Source organism: Carettochelys insculpta, chromosome 3 (genome assembly GCF_033958435.1).
Source record: "Carettochelys insculpta isolate YL-2023 chromosome 3, ASM3395843v1, whole genome shotgun sequence".
Lineage (NCBI taxonomy): Eukaryota > Metazoa > Chordata > Testudines > Carettochelyidae > Carettochelys > Carettochelys insculpta.
The window spans coordinates 69,362,651-69,379,468 of NC_134139.1; the positions used below are offsets into that span (position 1 = coordinate 69,362,651).

Here is a 16,818-nt window from a genome sequence, read left to right on the forward strand (position 1 = left end):
GTGTAACGGTTTAGCCACAACTTTAATCTTCCAAATTCAATAGACCATACATTAGGATTAAAGAAATGTTATACCTTGCTCTTTAAGGGTGCATTCTTCCTTTGAGGACATGAAGCAGAAAACAGGGGAGAACTCCTAGAACTTGGATCATCACTTTCCTTTAGTCTGAATTCAGATTCCTTTGGGACAAATCAATATTTTACATCAATTAGGTGTTAAAACTGGCTTTTTCATAACTTAAAATTGTTTTATACTTCTAGGCATATTATGGGTGTGTATGCATGTGCGTGCACGCGCGCGCACACACCTCTCTCTCTCCCTCTCTCTCTCTCTCTCTCTCTCTCTCTCTCTCTCTCTCTCCCCCCCCCCGCCGCAACATTTTAAAAGCTTCCCTGAGAGCCTCTACTTGTTTTTGTTAAGCAATAATGTGTAAACAAATGCATATTCAAAAGGACTTCTTCATTAACAGATAAAAACAGCTACAGAAATCTAAATGCAGTACTTAATCTTATTCCTTGCTCAAGCAGCAATGTGAAAACAAACTATAAATTAAAACTAGGAATTATACTTGGTAAGTTCTACAAAAAAAAGTTGACTAGATTGCAGTGCTCCCTCCTGGCTTGGAATCTGGGATTCTATGAAAACAGGACTGATCCAAAACCAGCCAAATATTAAACTAAAGTGCCAGTCCATGTTGCAGACACTTCAACCACACAGACAAATAGCTTTTGTTATTGGAACTCAACATATCCCTAGGATATTATTTGGAACACAGTCAGATGGAAAACTACTGTAATTAAGATGAACTGTTTGCAAACCCCTCACAGTAGCAAGAATATTACCCATCATCCTGACGAATTAACCCACATGGCCAGTACTGCTGATGGGGGCGGGGGGGGGAAGAAACCAAAAAACTAATCATCTTACTTCCACATCTGAGTCTTTGTTAGACACCTGCGATATTCTTGAGGAGTTCACACTGCTTTCTGACAGCTCACTAGACCCTTGAGATTGTGAAGAACATTCCATTTCTGGTAAGGAGGAGGATTCATCATCTGACTCATCATCTGCTGCACTGCTGACAGTACATAATTGAGATACTTCACTACCCTGGGACACCACTTGATTACTTCTTTGTCTGTGAAACTGCTGTAACAGCAGCACACCAGGAGGCGGGCTGGGTGTCCCAGGACTCTCACCAAGGCTCCCAGACCACCTGAAGCAACTTCTCTGTGTTTCCACAGGGGATGATGAGATAGTTCTTGTAAACTTCTCAGTCTCCAAACATTCAGGAACAAGACCTTCTGTTACACTTTTAGTTTCCTGGGCCAGATGATCCAACTCAACATCTCGTGGTGGCTGGACAGCTTCATTCTCTGTTGCACCATCAAGCATATGTGTGGCATGGCAGAAGAACCTAATATATATAAAATGAAAGATACAAGGAATAATGAGATGAAAATCAGCTAATTATTTTGAAAATTAAAATTTTATTTTCACAGTCAGTAAACTGCACCCAGAAATGTTGTCTTTGAAGTATTCTTCAAAGTTTTATAGGTTATAGCTCAATGGAAGCTGCAATGATACCAAACACTGATTGCCCTTTCTTTCATCCTGTCTCTTGAGCACCTGTTGGAACTACCCAAATCTGCATTTTGAGGAAGAGCCTCAGGGAGGTTTGCAAACAAGTATGGCCACCATGGCGTCATACTCCTCTCAGACTAACAGGTCCACCTCCTCTCTCATGCCCTGGCCCCAACAATACTGGGTAAACAGTAAGATGGAGCTTCTGACATTCACCCCATTCTTAGATCCACCCTGGTGCTGCAGAGATAGTAGGTACTGGCAAACTGACTGCTTTGGGTGATAAGACAGTCTGAAAACCCGGAGATTTTAATTAATTCCCTGCTTTGTTACACACAACTCTGCAAACATTTACGTGCCTCTTTAACTTCAGATCGATCCAGTGACTTCACTGGGACTTCATTCAAGCATAACATTATGCACATAAGTAAAATGTTTTCAGGAGTTGGGGCTTAATCTTTCTATATTGCAGTTCTCTATTTGTAAATGAGAATAATACTTCTCTAATGCCCTATCAAGTATGGTGATACATTCCTTATGATAATTAGCTCAGACATTTTGGTAATATGAGACACATACATACATAACTGGACAGATAATTTTGCATAAGATCACAACAGGAGTGAGCGAGAACTTATCCTGTCCTTCCAAGTTTGACCGTTACTACTTGAGACTACTGCCACAGCCTCATTTAAGCTCTTTATGACACTGAGTTCCATCTTGGAGAAAACAACTAGCAAATTGTGGTTTCTGGGGATGGATGACAAAGCAGGATGCTGTGCAATTCTGTCTTGCCACATTCCTAGCAGAGTCACAGGACCCTGCTGATAAATTCTTTAAGAACTTTTTCTAAAACATGCTTGCAAACATTTATGTGAAATAATACAATGTATAAGTTAAAGGGTTTGCTTTGATATCAATTATGCATAACAGAGGCACAGAAAATGAGAGGACTGTTTGCAAAGCTCAGAATCAAGGAACTAACCATGCTCTTCCTGGATTAATTACTTCTATTCCTGGTATAATACTGAAGCTATGTTTAGAATTGCTATTATTGTATAACCTGGAAATTAAATACTATCAATTTCCAATAAACCTCCGTAGTTCATTATATCATGGAACATTGGTTAAATATATATCTGTTTTAAGTTCATGACCTAAGAAAGTTAGTTTCTAAATTGCTACAGGATAGCTTGTTACTTGTGAAGCTACAGACTAACATGGCTACCCCTCAGAGACAACTAAGTTTTACAACAGTCTTGTCATACTCTGCAGTTACAGTAAAACCAGACACTTTACTACAGTAGAAGCTTGATTACTCAAACTCTAGGGAACAGAGGTTGCTAGATAATCAAATTTTCTGGTTAGCTGAGAGGGGTCACTTGCCCCTCTCACTTGACCCTAGTGGGGAGGTCAGGCCTGCTCCAGAGAGCTTGGGGAGCCACCCCGCTGCTGCTAACCTCAGCAGTGTAGCTGGCCTTGCTCTGCCACCCCCATGCCAGGAAAACACCTCCACTGCAAATTGCGTTGGCCACAAAGCTGGGCCCACAGCAGTTGTCCAGAGTCTGCTGGGCCCGAGGGAGGGTGGGGGAGGCTGGCCAGGAAGCTGGCCTTGTAGCAGCTGGCCCTGGCTGGGACAGATGGGGGACTGCCCCACAATGTCTGGCCTAGCACAGTAGCCAGTCCCTGGGCAGCTGCCCCAAGTGCTGGTTAGCAGAATGTGCCAGATAACACGGATTTTACTGTACGTGCCCTAGTATATTAGGTCAGCTTCCGATTCTTTTCCAAGAAGAAATAACCATACAAAAATGGCAAGAAAGCCCAGCATCACGTGTGTAATGCAAGTTTACTGCAGCCACACATTGTCTACTTTATGAAATCTGCACACAAGCAGATACGATCAAGCCTGAGAAAGCTAGACTGACTAGTGTCTGGAGGGCAGACTGCATCCATGAGATCTCAATGGGAGACATTAGAAACCTTGTGTTGTCCTACTTCATATCACAGAATCAGAGAATACTAGAACTGGAAGGAACCTTTAGAGGTCAGCAAATCCAGTCCCCCGCCCACATGGCAGGATCAAGCACCTCCAAGACCACCCCAACAGGTGTTTGTCAGGATGGTTAAACTCTGGAATAAGTTGTCCAGAGAGGTTGCAGAATCTCTGTCCCTGGAGATTTTAAGAGGAGGTAGTTCCTTATATCCAACCTCAACTTCCCTTGCGGCAATTTGAGCCCATTGCTTGTTGTCATATAATTAGAGGTTAAGGAGAATAGTTTTTTTATTCCACTTTTTTTTTTGGCGGCGGGGGGTTAAACTTTTAGGTCCTTTAAAGCTGCTATCATCTCCCCTCTCAAGTCTTCTCTTTTCTAGACTAAACAAACCCAATTCTTTCTATCTGCTCTCCTGTTCCCTGTTAGCTGAGCACTTGTCAGCGAAATTCAGGTGCCAGCCAACTGATTAGCAGTGCCCACAGTCACTCACAGTGGGCAACCTGTGCTTCTATTGCTGGTGCACATCCACACAAGCCTTAGTGCACATACCAAACCTCATTTTGCCTATGGATGGAAAAAATTAGAGGGAACACTGTTCACATTTTCTAGACCTTTAATAATTTTTGTTGCTTTCCTCTGGACCTTCTCCAATTTGCCCACATCTTTTCTCAAATGTGGCATCTACAACTGGATAGAATACTCCAGCTGAGGCCTAATCAGCACAGAGTGGAGAGGAGTTACGTCCCACGTCTCGCTTACACCACTCTGGTAAAGGTATTCCAGAATGATGCTTGTTTATTTGCAAACGTCACACTTTTGACTCATTTAACTTGTGGTCTATTAAGAGACCCTGAGAACCCGTTTTGCAGTAATCCTTCCTAGACGGTCATATCACAAACAATATTCTCCTAAACTACTCAGACTCAGCACGCTAAAAGCCAAGATTGGAAGTTGGATTGTCATCAATATTCTGTTAGCCTCATATATAAAATATACACTCTTAAAATGAAGAAAATTAAACATGAAACCAAAGCCAAAAGGGATTTTTCATTCTTCTATAGAATGCACAGACCAATGAATTCATCAAAAAGAGCTGAAACATTCAAATACTATGGCATGCATAAGTGTAGTTAATACACATCCAAGTTTTCGCAGTAAATCCACTACTTAAGGGCCAGTAAACAGGACACTGGGGTTCTATATCTGGGTTTATTTCTCATTTGCTTCTTGACCCTGGAGAAATCACTTCACCTTTGGTTCAATGATTCTGCTCCCACCTTTTGTAAATCTTTTGATATAGTCTTCAGGGTAAAGACTGTCTCTTGCTATGTTTGTACCATGCCTAATGTATGGGCTGGGTCTACACTAGAGTTTTGTTGACAGAAGTTACTGTCAGGACATATTTCCCAATAGAACACATCTACAACTAAAAGAGCCTCCCCCTGTCAACGTCCTCTGTCAACAGAGAGCAGCCAGACTGCTCAGCCCTCCACTGACAGAACAGCCAACCACAAGCTGTGAAAAAAGGGCTGCCCGGTGAACCAGAAGCCCTCTCCATCAACAGAGGGCCCCTGGTGCATCTACACCATGTTTTCCCAAACTTGGGGGGTGAGGGGACGTGAAGAAATTTCAGGGGGGCACACAGCAACCCAGCCACCCCGCAACCATTCAACCCACCTGAAGAAAGAACTGGCCTTTGCTTCCAGCTCTCAGCCCTTCCCATTTTACATGGGTGACCCGGCACAGCCACTATAAAAAAAGCAGGCAGCCGGAGAAGGCCCATGTGGAGCTAGCTGCCTCCTGCAAACATAACTGAGTGTTGGTTGTGCAGGTGAGGAGGACGGGATAGATGGGAGGCTGGGGGTGCCTGGCTCAGGTGAGGGGGATGGGGTAAGAGCAAGGGGCTGGTGGTACCTGGCTTTGTGGGATGGGAGGGGCTCGGGTGGGTGGCTCACAGGGCTTGCGGAACTCAGGTGGCCAGTCTGCTTGTGGGAATCACAGTGCCTGGGCAGCTGGCCCCAGCACTGCAGGGATCAGGCGGCTTGGGCTGGCAGCTAGCCCTGGCAGCATAGGGCTTGGGTGGGCAGCTCAAGCAGCTGGCCCATGGCTGGGGCAGACGGCCGGTGGGCATGAAGCTGGACCCAGCAGCACCAGGGCTCAGGCAGCCAGTGGGCAGACGGCTGGTGGATGGCTGTGGCAGTGCAGGTCTCAAGCGGGCAGGCAACTGTTGTGGTCAGCTCTGGCAGCTGGCATGGTGCTCAGGTAACTGGCTAGCTGAAGCTGTGCCAGGAGCCTGCAAGGGGCCAAGAAAAACTATTTGTGCTTATTTTTAATTTTAAGTAACATTTTATATCAAGTTTTTGTGTTTATTTTAAATTACAAATTGAATTTTTTATTAAAAGGGGGGTTGGGTGATGGTAATGAAGGGGGGGGCAAGGGGGCATAAGGGTTTCCCAAAAATCAAAAGGGGGGCACGATGCCAAAAAGTTTGGAAACCACTGATCTACACTATTGTTTTGTTGACAGAGGCGTTATGCCTCATATGGGAGCGACTCAATGCTCCCAAGAAACTGCTACGTTCTGTCAACAGCTTCTCGACAGAACACATTTGTAGTGCGGACACAGCCAAAGAGTCTGTGACCTCCACAGGAGGTCTCAAGCACTACTGTAATACGGATAATGAAGAGTAAAAGTTGGAAAAAGTGGGAATTGTTAAATTCTTAGAAGTCCATGACAATTTAATCTTGACATTTTTGTATAATATTACTCCTTAAAACAGTGATTTAAAAACATGCCTGCTTCTGGTCCCTGGAACAACAACAGCACCATTCTCCTCTCTTTTCCTCTGCAGAAAGGATGCAAATTTGTTCCTGACTTTATGTGGGGTGTTTGAGCTTTCTTTACTGAAAGAGTCCCCCGAAGCATGAATCATCGCAACTGCAGAGACAGCCTTCTGTGGCTCACCCTCTTCACTGTTTTCTTCCTTGGGCCTTTTTGCTTTTGAAAACGAATACTGACTCAGCAGATCTCCATCTGACAACTCTTCTAAATAAATAAGTAATAGAAAGAATAAAATTTTCATAAAGTTTAATATCACTTGCAGAAACGCTCTGTAGAATGAACTCTCCCAGATAGTATGAAATGAGCTGAATTGAGCATTATGACACTTTCTATTCTAACAAACCAGAAAACAGATTAATTTAAGAATGATATAGAAATTTAAGAGACTGTCGTTAAACACAAATGTTGGTGTGGGGGGGTACACGTTTTTACAATGTAACACACTACAGATCACATTGAGATACAATTCCAGAATTACTACTGATCATTTATAAATACACTAAAAACACACTCAGTACTTACCAGAAACAAAAACATTCCACACTACATTGGAGTATATACAGAGAGAGAGACAGAGGAAACAGTCTGGGGGGAAAAAAATGGTCGTGAGGAAACTCAGCAAGGAAACAATATAGGAAGGATCACGAAAAAAATGGTATTGAACAGAAAAAGAGACTATATGCTTGGATAACAACTACTGAAAGCCTATGCCAAGCTCAACAGAGAGTCTAAAACCAAGAAAGGGACAAAGTGATCAACACATCTAGGCCTGAAAGATGTGAGACAATATCAAGACAGCATGAGCATGTGGAACATAAAGGGCTGAGAGTTAAACTGGCAAGATTACGTAAGGCCTTGAATCTTGAGTTTGAAATAGTAAGCAAAACAGTAAAAAGATGCAAGAATCTACCTTACAAGCAGAATTTTTGATAACCTGGGTATGAGAAAAGCTGAAGGGGAGAATGTCACAGAAGCCAGGGCAAGAAATGACAAAGGCTTAGCAGAGGAATGGGTTGGAAGAGGATGAAGTAGAGAACTCCAGTGAAGACACTACATATACCAAGCACAGGAAAAACAGAGCCGTGCCCCTTTCATGTAAGTAGCAATAGCTCATCAGTTATCCTGGTAAGAGTAGCTTCAGGAGAACAGAAAAGGAAACCAAAAGAATACCATGGGAAAACAGGAAGACGGAGTGTCTAGGCAATGGGAACAGACAATATGTTCAAGGATCTTGAAGATGTAATGTAAGAAGGAGTTGCATATACAGGTTCAACTTCTGAGGTCTGGACTTCCATAGTTAGGCTCTATCCATGATTTGTCACCCCTGTGGGTGCTCTGCCTGTGTCCAACCACGTGACAGAGAGTCCCGCAATATCCATTATAAAATTAACAAAACCAGTATATCATTTGAAATAAAACAGATTTTTTTAAATAACTCCAAGAAATATGATTAGAAATTTCACAGGATGAAATTGCTTTCATGGCTAAACTTTTTAAAACACCCAGGTTAAACTTAAATATTACTGAAAAGCCTATAACCATAAATCCATTTGTTACACTTAGTTTTAGTATTGTAGTATTGTCTTCTCAGTCCTACAATACAGTTAACTCTTTCATATCTGACAGTCCCTGGGAGATTGCCTGATAATCAAATATTCTTGATAATATAGCAATGCAATGCAGAACACTAAAGGAAAACAACAAACAAACAAACAAACAAACAAACATGTATGCAGAGTACCTTGTAGACCAACAGTAGTATTGTACACTGTAAACATACTGTATTTGCTGTATTTATTTGTATTTACTTTGACTATACTGTACTCATGGAAAACTACTAAAATTTACTTATGATTAAAATGTCAGTTATTTGATAATTCTGGATGACAGAATGCTGTATATGAAAAGTTCATTGTACATGTTTAGACAACGCATACAGTTAATAGTCTTCAAATAAAGATAAACCTAAGGTGGAATTTTCAACTTCAAGTCTTCAATTCATCTTTAAAAAGGTTCCCTTTTTATCTTGATAATTTTGTGTAAAGAAACATACCACTTCTTGATCTTTTAACTAGTAGTTCCTTGCTTGGTAGTTTTAAGCCTTTAATACTGATTATCTTCTCCATGCCTTTGGTCATTGATTTCTCTAGTAAAGGTGTTGTATGTTTGGTAATGCCTGTATTACGGCCCGACTTGTAGTCTCTACTCCAAATGCTATTTACACAGCATAGCTTCTGACTGGCAGCTCTATCGTTCCAGCCATGACTTCTTGGCCGTAAAGACTACAAAAAATAAAATACAATAAAATAAAAAGGAGGAGAGGACAAACGTATTGGAGAGAAATTTGTTCAACCAATGATTCAGTATCAAGATGATTTCACATTTATACAACTATAACAGATATGTCGGCTCCTCATTCACATTTTATTCTCCCCATATCGACATTTTGCAATAGTTTCCATAATAAAAAATGTTTATGCTGCCACACCTTTTTCCCTTCAAAAAAGTGTGGCTGATTGCTAGTCTAGGACAGATATAAAAAGAGGCAGAACAGTCAAAACTCAACTTTTAATCTCTGTTATAAAAATAACTAAAGGAAATATTTTTCCTCAAGTTAAATGTAGTAAGTGCGATAGCCCAATATTTTTAGAGATTACTCGAACTAGCTATTTCCACAAGTAGACCTTTAATTAATCCTTTTTGAATCAATATGGAAATAGAAGTTAAAAAGCAGATGGTTTGAAACAGTTTAAGATTTTAGTTTGTGAAGGACAACTAGAAATATGGTGACTTAATACTGGAAGTAAAGTGATGCAGTCTTTCCTCTCTGGATGCCTGGGTACAAACGCTGCATAGGATAAAAGTGCAGGGATGCTAGTGTAATGATCCTTAGAATACATACAGCCAAGTTATAAAAGCCACAAAAATGTTGCAGTTATCTCTTACAAAGAATTTCCCAGGATTGGCAAAGGGGCATCTTAGGTGAGGAAGAAAGAGCATTGGCAGTAGCTTGGGGAAAAGTTGACAAAATGCCATCTTCTTTCCATTGTTAGCCCCCGACTTTCACAAGCAATACGTTTCCACATCAAAATGAAGAATATAAACATTTATTTTAGCACATGTCCCATGGATGACATTTCCCCTACAGTCAATCAAATCAGGTGATTCTGGACATCTTATGTCAATGGCAGATGTCACATGACAAAAGCCGCTAATAAAGATGTTCTAACCAATTTATTTCCTTCTCTCTCCACCATCCCCTGTAAACTGAAGTATATTTCCTTTGACTCAAACAAGGTCACTAGACTCTTTGTAGCATATACGGTGTTTAAGTACCATTCCTTTGCTTGTCATCATGAAGGACTTTATTCATTATATTTCTGAAATAGCTTAATGGAATACTTTTTGCCTTGCAACCAAAAACCTTAATCTACAAATTGAAAATTCCGGGCATATTCAAATTCTGGACTAGTGCAGAAAAGCTTGACTGGTCTAAAGAACTGTAAGGTCTACTATCTCAGTAATAATTAGAACAAGAAAAACAGTTGTGCGCACCACACAAAGCAGAGTCAAGTTTCGGCAGTGCATAAAACAATGGGATCTAAAAACTACAATCACTCAACTTACTATCTTTCTTCCTTTGATAAGTTCAATTGTAAGATGTTTGCAACAGTTGCCTTCAGAAAAAAATTATATTTTAAGGTTTTAGTGTTATACTAGCTGAAGGGTTAAATCTCTGCATTCAAAAAAGCACTGTTCTAGCTCTTGCCATTTATGAGCTGTCAACCAGCTGCCAAAATCATATTTAAACTGAAGCGGGGAAAAAAGATTTTTTTTTTTTTAAAAAGTGAATTGTTTCATTGAAGATATTTTTCAATATTTTTAAAACCTTTCAAATCTGCTGATCTCTTTCCCACACTTAATTTCAGAAGGCTTCTTGAACCCAGAAAACTGTTAATAGTTCAAATTAAGGGAAGCCTTTAAACAAATGCTAAATGCCACTGACTTCAAAGGAGCACAAGCACAGAATTAAGCACTTTCCTAAATCAGAACCCTTCATTGTGACAGAATGGGCATTAAATTGTTATATTTTACTGGGAAAGGAAACAGCAAAAGATACTAATAAATATGAATCCCATTTAAAAATTTCTCAGAAGTTCCAAAAAGTTTGAAATAATTACAAAAATTATTTTGGGAAGTTGTGTGTCACCTTCATACAGGATCCTTTTCAAAACATTAATGATCAAGACTGAGCTGAACTAGGCATGTTAACATTTAACCAGTAAACCTCAGCCTAAATGGATGAAGCTTAATGGTTATTGTTAACCAATGGGGGCTGGAGTAGCCCTCCAGCCCTGCATGGCCTGCTGTGGTCAGGGTTTGCTCCAACAAACCTAAAGCAACTCTTGTCTACAGCAGGCCCTCCCAGGAGCACCACATGCAAGAGTGCTCCAGTCCAGCCAGAGGAGCTCCTCTCTACAGCAGGCATCCACTCCAACCCAACCAGACTGGAGTGGCCTCTCTGGCTACCCGCCCTCTTTTATTATTAGGATTTTACATATCTAGGACGGATCCAAAAATTTGTATTCTGTTGTTGCTTGAGCCTTATTAGTCCAGATTTCTTGCATACATTCATATACATAAACATCTGTTGCAACAACAAATCAGCTTGTACACCTTGTTACATTCAACCACACTTTCCCTTGTAATTCCGATGGTCTCTCAAAATCCCATGTCAAATGTTTTAAAAAACAATGTTACCTGTGATGCCTCAGGGTTGTAGTCATCAATTTGTTCCATTGTATCAATATCTTTATTGCCAAGAGCAATTTGAAAAGCAGTAGCATCACCAATATATCTAAATCAACCAAATTAAGGAGATAATCTGAATATTGGTATGGTAAATATAAAATACTATGACAAATTACAACTTCTACTCTAATTTCTGTATTAAAATATACTGTTACAACAATTCCAAGAGTAAGCATCCAAAAAAAAAAGACTATATTAGGCCTCTCTTCCATTTGCCTAACCATGGCTAAAGGGAGAGACACCATGTATCTTTTCACACATGGTATACACTGTCTCAAAGAAGTCAAAATGGCTTAAACCTGAATTCAGTCTAAAGTTAAGCCAACTTAAGCCATATTTGTGGTTTTACAACAAAGGGTTTTTCCAATTTCTGCAAGTTGTTTCCTGATGACTGCAATGCTTAAAAAAAGCTAAGGAAGACAGACTACCTTTTGCGAGGCTGACTGACCAAATAAAAGCATCCTGTATAAAAATGGAGAAAATTGCAACGGAAAGGAAAAGAAGAAATCCACGCCACCACATCGTTCCCCATAGTATCCCAATGCAGAAAGGATACCGCCCTGCATAAATTAGTGTTTCTGGATCAACGCTGTCATCATAAGCATTCAGAGGAACAAGTTTCCTTTTGATGGGGTCAAAAACCAATTGATAAAGGAAAGTATTATTGGCTCGAATAAATCCCTCTATGTACTCTTCTGATACAGTTATATTCATCTTCAAGTACTGCCCAATTTTCTTAATAACCTGCCAACAACAACATCATGGCTTTGTCAGTTCCAGTCGAAGGAGATGCAGTATCATGCATGTCTTCAAAGTATTATTTCAAATATCTTAGTGGAGATTAAATGGAAAGCTGCTGATAGACAGTAGAAGGAATTGGTGGATAAGGAATAAAACAGAACAGGCTTCACACACACTTTAAATTAACAAACAGCCTTCATAATGCCTACCACACTGCTAACCTCCTTGAACCCTCCATCAGATTTTCCCTTTATATCTAACATAGCATTAGCAATAGGTACTCCATCTTCATTAAGGGTTTGAATTAGAGTGCAAGATTGATGGACCTGAGGTACATGTAAAATGGTTCCTTTTTTTCTAGTTCAGGGGTGAGAACACTTTTTATGTTGGGTCCCACTTTTTGTCCCTGCAATTAGCAGCACTCTCCCTTCACCCCAACCTGTCTAATATAATCCAAACTACAGAAATTTTGGTTATGTTCAAACGAAAGAAAACCCCTGTAATACATGTAGGAAAATAAGTACGCAGAATGTAAAAATGTTAATGAGTATATAAATGTGAATAGACATACATAAAAACAGCAACATTTCAATATTTTAATTAGACGGATGAGCCTGAGACCCAGCAGCAGATCATGCTTTACCCCTGATGAAATGTCACACCCTCCTGAATGGGTCCACCCCCTACTTTGCTCACCCCTGTTCTAGCTCACCCTCCTCTCTTCCACCTTCAAACTCTGAGCTAAAAAATTAAATGTAGGACAAAAGGAAGGCTCATAAGATTTCAGAAATCCTTCAGTAGCTGTTTTTAAATCAACAAGAATACTGACTTAATATTTAAACAGTTTTTCCAATATATACATTGGATTTAGGTACTTTTTTGATGGTTCCCATGAATTCACTAACTAGTAGTTAAGCTTTGGATGAGTTTATTGAAAAGGATGCATTTCAATATGCAGGCAAATTTTGTATGGAAAGTAACTAAACTGAAAAACATGAGAAAACAGAGAAGGCAGAGAACATATTTTAGAAGTATTTCTTCTGCTTTCATTCTGATTATTTTTCAGTGTAACTCACTGCAATGAGAAATACAAATGCTGTTTCACACACTGCATGCTTGTTGCTTATATTACTGTTGAAATGCTTCACATGAAATATTAGCAAATGATAGCTTTTCTGGTACAAATTTCACTGTTGAATTAAGCTACTAATACTTAGCTTCTTTTTAAAGAAAGTACAGTTTTGTCTAAAGGGTGGAAATTGTGATTAAACAATTGAAAATTTACAATAATTCCTTCTGATATTAATAAAGCTTGATTAGCTAGTCAAATAGTTTTAATAAATGCCCTCTTAATATTTGTGAAATAGAAAAGAACAGCACTCACAGGTCCAGAACAAGAAGCAGCACTTAAGCCAGTGTTTAATCTGAAGCAAGTAAATAGTTCAAGTTGAAAGTAAGTGAATTTTGATTTGCTGCACTAGGGCTACCATGCCTGCAAAATAACAGTGAGGTTTCATGTTTAATCATTCCTCAAGAATTCTCTTCTTCCATATTGCCCACAAAAAGTTGAACAAAGAAAATGCAATTCCAAGCTAAACCAATCCTCTGGGAAGGAAGCCTGGGAGTACAGCCAGAGGCCAGAAAGGGAATGACCTCCCCTGATCCAGCAAAATCTCTGGTTGAGACCACTCAGGTCCTGAAGATGCGGACCAGGGACGTAAAACCTGTACTGTTATATTAGTGAAATACCAACCAGCCTCCAATGTCAGTGGAGTATTTCCTTTGATGATCACCTTAAAATTGCAGGTAGATAAGGAGAGCACTCTTCTCCAAACCCTTCAGATTTGTGTATTAGGATTTTTAAAGACTTTGCGTATGATGAATGTTTTATTTATAAATCTGCGCATACATTACCTTTATAATATCAGGATTGTTGGCCAGTTTTAATAGCTTGCATGCTTTAGCTAACCCAATTCCATGAAGCGAAGGAAGGTAATCACAACCAGAGAGAATGCACATGTAACGGAATTTCTCCTCTGTAAATACATCCCCAAGCTGTTTACACTTTCCTAGACGAGCCTGGTCAATCTCTAACCCATTTCCAAACTTGTCAATTTTCAGAAACACCTTGAAATAAGAAGGAGAGTGAGTAGTAACACTAATTCTGATCTGATTGTATTTTATACACACAGGTGAATCAAAGCTTAATCCCACATAGACATTTATTACATTACTAGAAGACTTTACTCAGCTTTGCCTGTGGCCAGGGCCAGCCCAGGGCTCTACAGGCCACCAAATAACTTCTCCCTGTGGCCAGGCCAGGGCCAGTGAGTGGACAGGAGAGAACCATGTAGTTCAGTCAGCAACTACTCCACAACGCAGAAGGGCTCTATGGCACGGTGTCTGACCTTGCTTCAAGTTATGGTAAGAGGAAGCTGAATACCTAGTTTTTACCACTTAGGAGATCTTGAACAAATGGACTCACATAAGGATGGATGGACACAGACAGACAGACACACAAAGTTTCTCATATACATAGTAGATTAGCTTGTGAAGTTTATCATAACTATTGCACTTGCTCTCAGAACCTCAGTTCTGGAAGGTACACAGCAGGGTTGCCTGACAGAAACTCCATAACCAGTACAGAAAGCATGTGTTAGTGTGTTAAGAAAGAGGAGATTGCTATGCAGACCTTCTGCAGAAAAGCCACAAGTAGAATATTTTGTGATAGTTTTGAGAGGCAGGGTTGAGGTCATAGAATTACGTGTAGCTTTTCTGACCTACTAGTGGCACCGAAGTACACCTCTATTTGCAGATTCCTGCTTCCAGACTATAGACACACATTAATACAGTAATTACATGGTAGTAGTGGTTTTTTTTTTGTTTTTTTGTTTTTTTTAAAACTTTGGTTCATTTTCAGCTATATGAGCACCTCTGGCACTTTGCTTTCTCAGTTTGGAAATCACATACCATATTATGGGCACTGATAAAATAAATATTTATTAGTTTGTAGCACTTAATGGAAAACCAAGGTTGAATTTGACCCTTTGTCTCTGTGCATCATTTTTCCTGTGACAAGACAATAACTGTATTTATGTACTTCACAAGTTTATTCAGACAATTAGTTTATAAAGTGCTTTAAAGTTAGAGTGAGATGTAAGAGCTATTTTTATTTTTGTTACCTTTTTACAACCAAAAGCTAAAAGATCCGAGTCCTCTGTAATTATAGCTTCTACCATGCCAGTTTTATTAAGGTAGGCCAACTGAGCATCAGCTTCATATGGAGCAACCACACAATCAACTCCTTGGGCACGAGCAGCCTATATACAAACAAGTGAAAGAACAATTTAAGAATGAACATTACTACTACTGAACAGCAACAGCATATAGACTTCTGACAGAATTAGGTCTTATTTTGCTAGGCAGTGTGGTTACAATTTTCAAAAGTGCCTCAGTAACTTAGGCTATGTCTACAGTATGAAATAAAAAAATCAACATTTAATAACTGACTTTTTAACCTCAATCTTATAAACTTGAAGTTAATGGTCCACAAGTGTTCTGGAAAGTCAAACTACCATTTCGCCGTGTTGACTTATCGCATCTCCGTTGCCTTATACAAGTTCGACTGCGTGAGCAATGCATTGTGGGTACCAATCCCACAGTGCCTTCACCTTGTTCCATTCTGGGGGGTTTTGGACTAGGAGGTTGTGGGGAAAAAAACTGCCACAATTGCTTGTAGATATTTGATGCCACTATCCCAGAATGCAAAGCACACTCAGAATTCAGAGCACCCACTAACCATGTGAAAAATTAATGGGAGATGACATTTTCTCCAACAGAGCACTGGTGCAAGCATGGCTCCTCGAATGTTTCAAGTCACTGCACAGACTGTTATGGCAACTTCCCAGAATATCATGCAGTTTATATTTTGACTACAAAGGCACTGGGCTGAGGAGATGATGATGATGTTGGAGAGGAAATCACTCAATTGCAGACCAAGAACTTTTAGAATTGCTGGACGCCCTGGATGCAGTGCTTACAGTGGAGCAGCGGTTTTGGACTCATGAAACCAGCACACACTAACGGGACCACATCATTTTGAAGTCCTGAGACAACCAGCAGCGGGTGCAGAACTTTTGCATGCAAAGTTCCATAAAAGTAGACTTGCGCAATTTGCTGGCCCCTGTTCTGAAGAGCAGCAACACGAGCATGAGAGCCTCCCAAGAATCTCATCCAGCTTTTCATAATACCAGCTGGTCTTTGGAGATGACCTGGACTGCCTGTTGGCTCCCCAAACTTTGTGATAAGCCTGCCTGAGCTCTTTCACCTTCACCCAGCTTTGCTGAGCATCCCAGGAATAAGCTCCATCAATCATCCTATGTGAAATCTTTTCACAAATGTCCACATTTCACTTGGACAGTCAAAGTCTGCCCACCACCAATTCCTCTCCCCAAACAGCAAGGAGATACATGATCTCCTGATGGGTCCATGCTGGAGCTCTCGTGACCCTGAGAACTCAGATCACAAACTTGAGTACTCATGATAAGAGAAATACTGATGCAATGGCCACCAATGCAACATGATGGCTACCGATGCAATGGCTAAAAGAAATTCAGGCTTCCGCGCACCCTTTAAGTTTTCCAGGCTTGCTGGTGATGAATTCAAATTCATAGACTTCCTGAGCACCTGGAGAGCAGCAGAGATGGAAGCAGCAAGAGTGGACAATTGTGGAGCATTGTGAGATACATACAGGACATCTCTGGAGACTAATATAGTCAATTAAAAGACAAACTCAATAATTTGAACTTGACACAATGTTGAGTCGCTTCTCATGGAGTTATAATAT

General features: G+C 40.2%; 1 protein-coding gene across 1 annotated transcript in view; it reads right to left on the minus strand.

Moving 5' to 3' along the window:
- EXO1 (exonuclease 1) overlaps positions 1–16,818 on the minus strand; it is a 34,406-nt gene that overhangs the window by 10,440 nt on the left and 7,148 nt on the right. The window contains exons 4-11 of the mRNA XM_074988637.1: positions 15,155–15,292; positions 13,887–14,099; positions 11,788–11,975; positions 11,181–11,277; positions 8,473–8,701; positions 6,374–6,623; positions 928–1,417; positions 75–179 (exon numbers count right to left, since the gene is read on the minus strand). Of these exons, the coding sequence (XP_074844738.1) occupies positions 75–179; positions 928–1,417; positions 6,374–6,623; positions 8,473–8,701; positions 11,181–11,277; positions 11,788–11,975; positions 13,887–14,099; positions 15,155–15,292 (1,710 nt within the window). The remainder of the gene's footprint in view (positions 1–74; positions 180–927; positions 1,418–6,373; positions 6,624–8,472; positions 8,702–11,180; positions 11,278–11,787; positions 11,976–13,886; positions 14,100–15,154; positions 15,293–16,818) is intronic.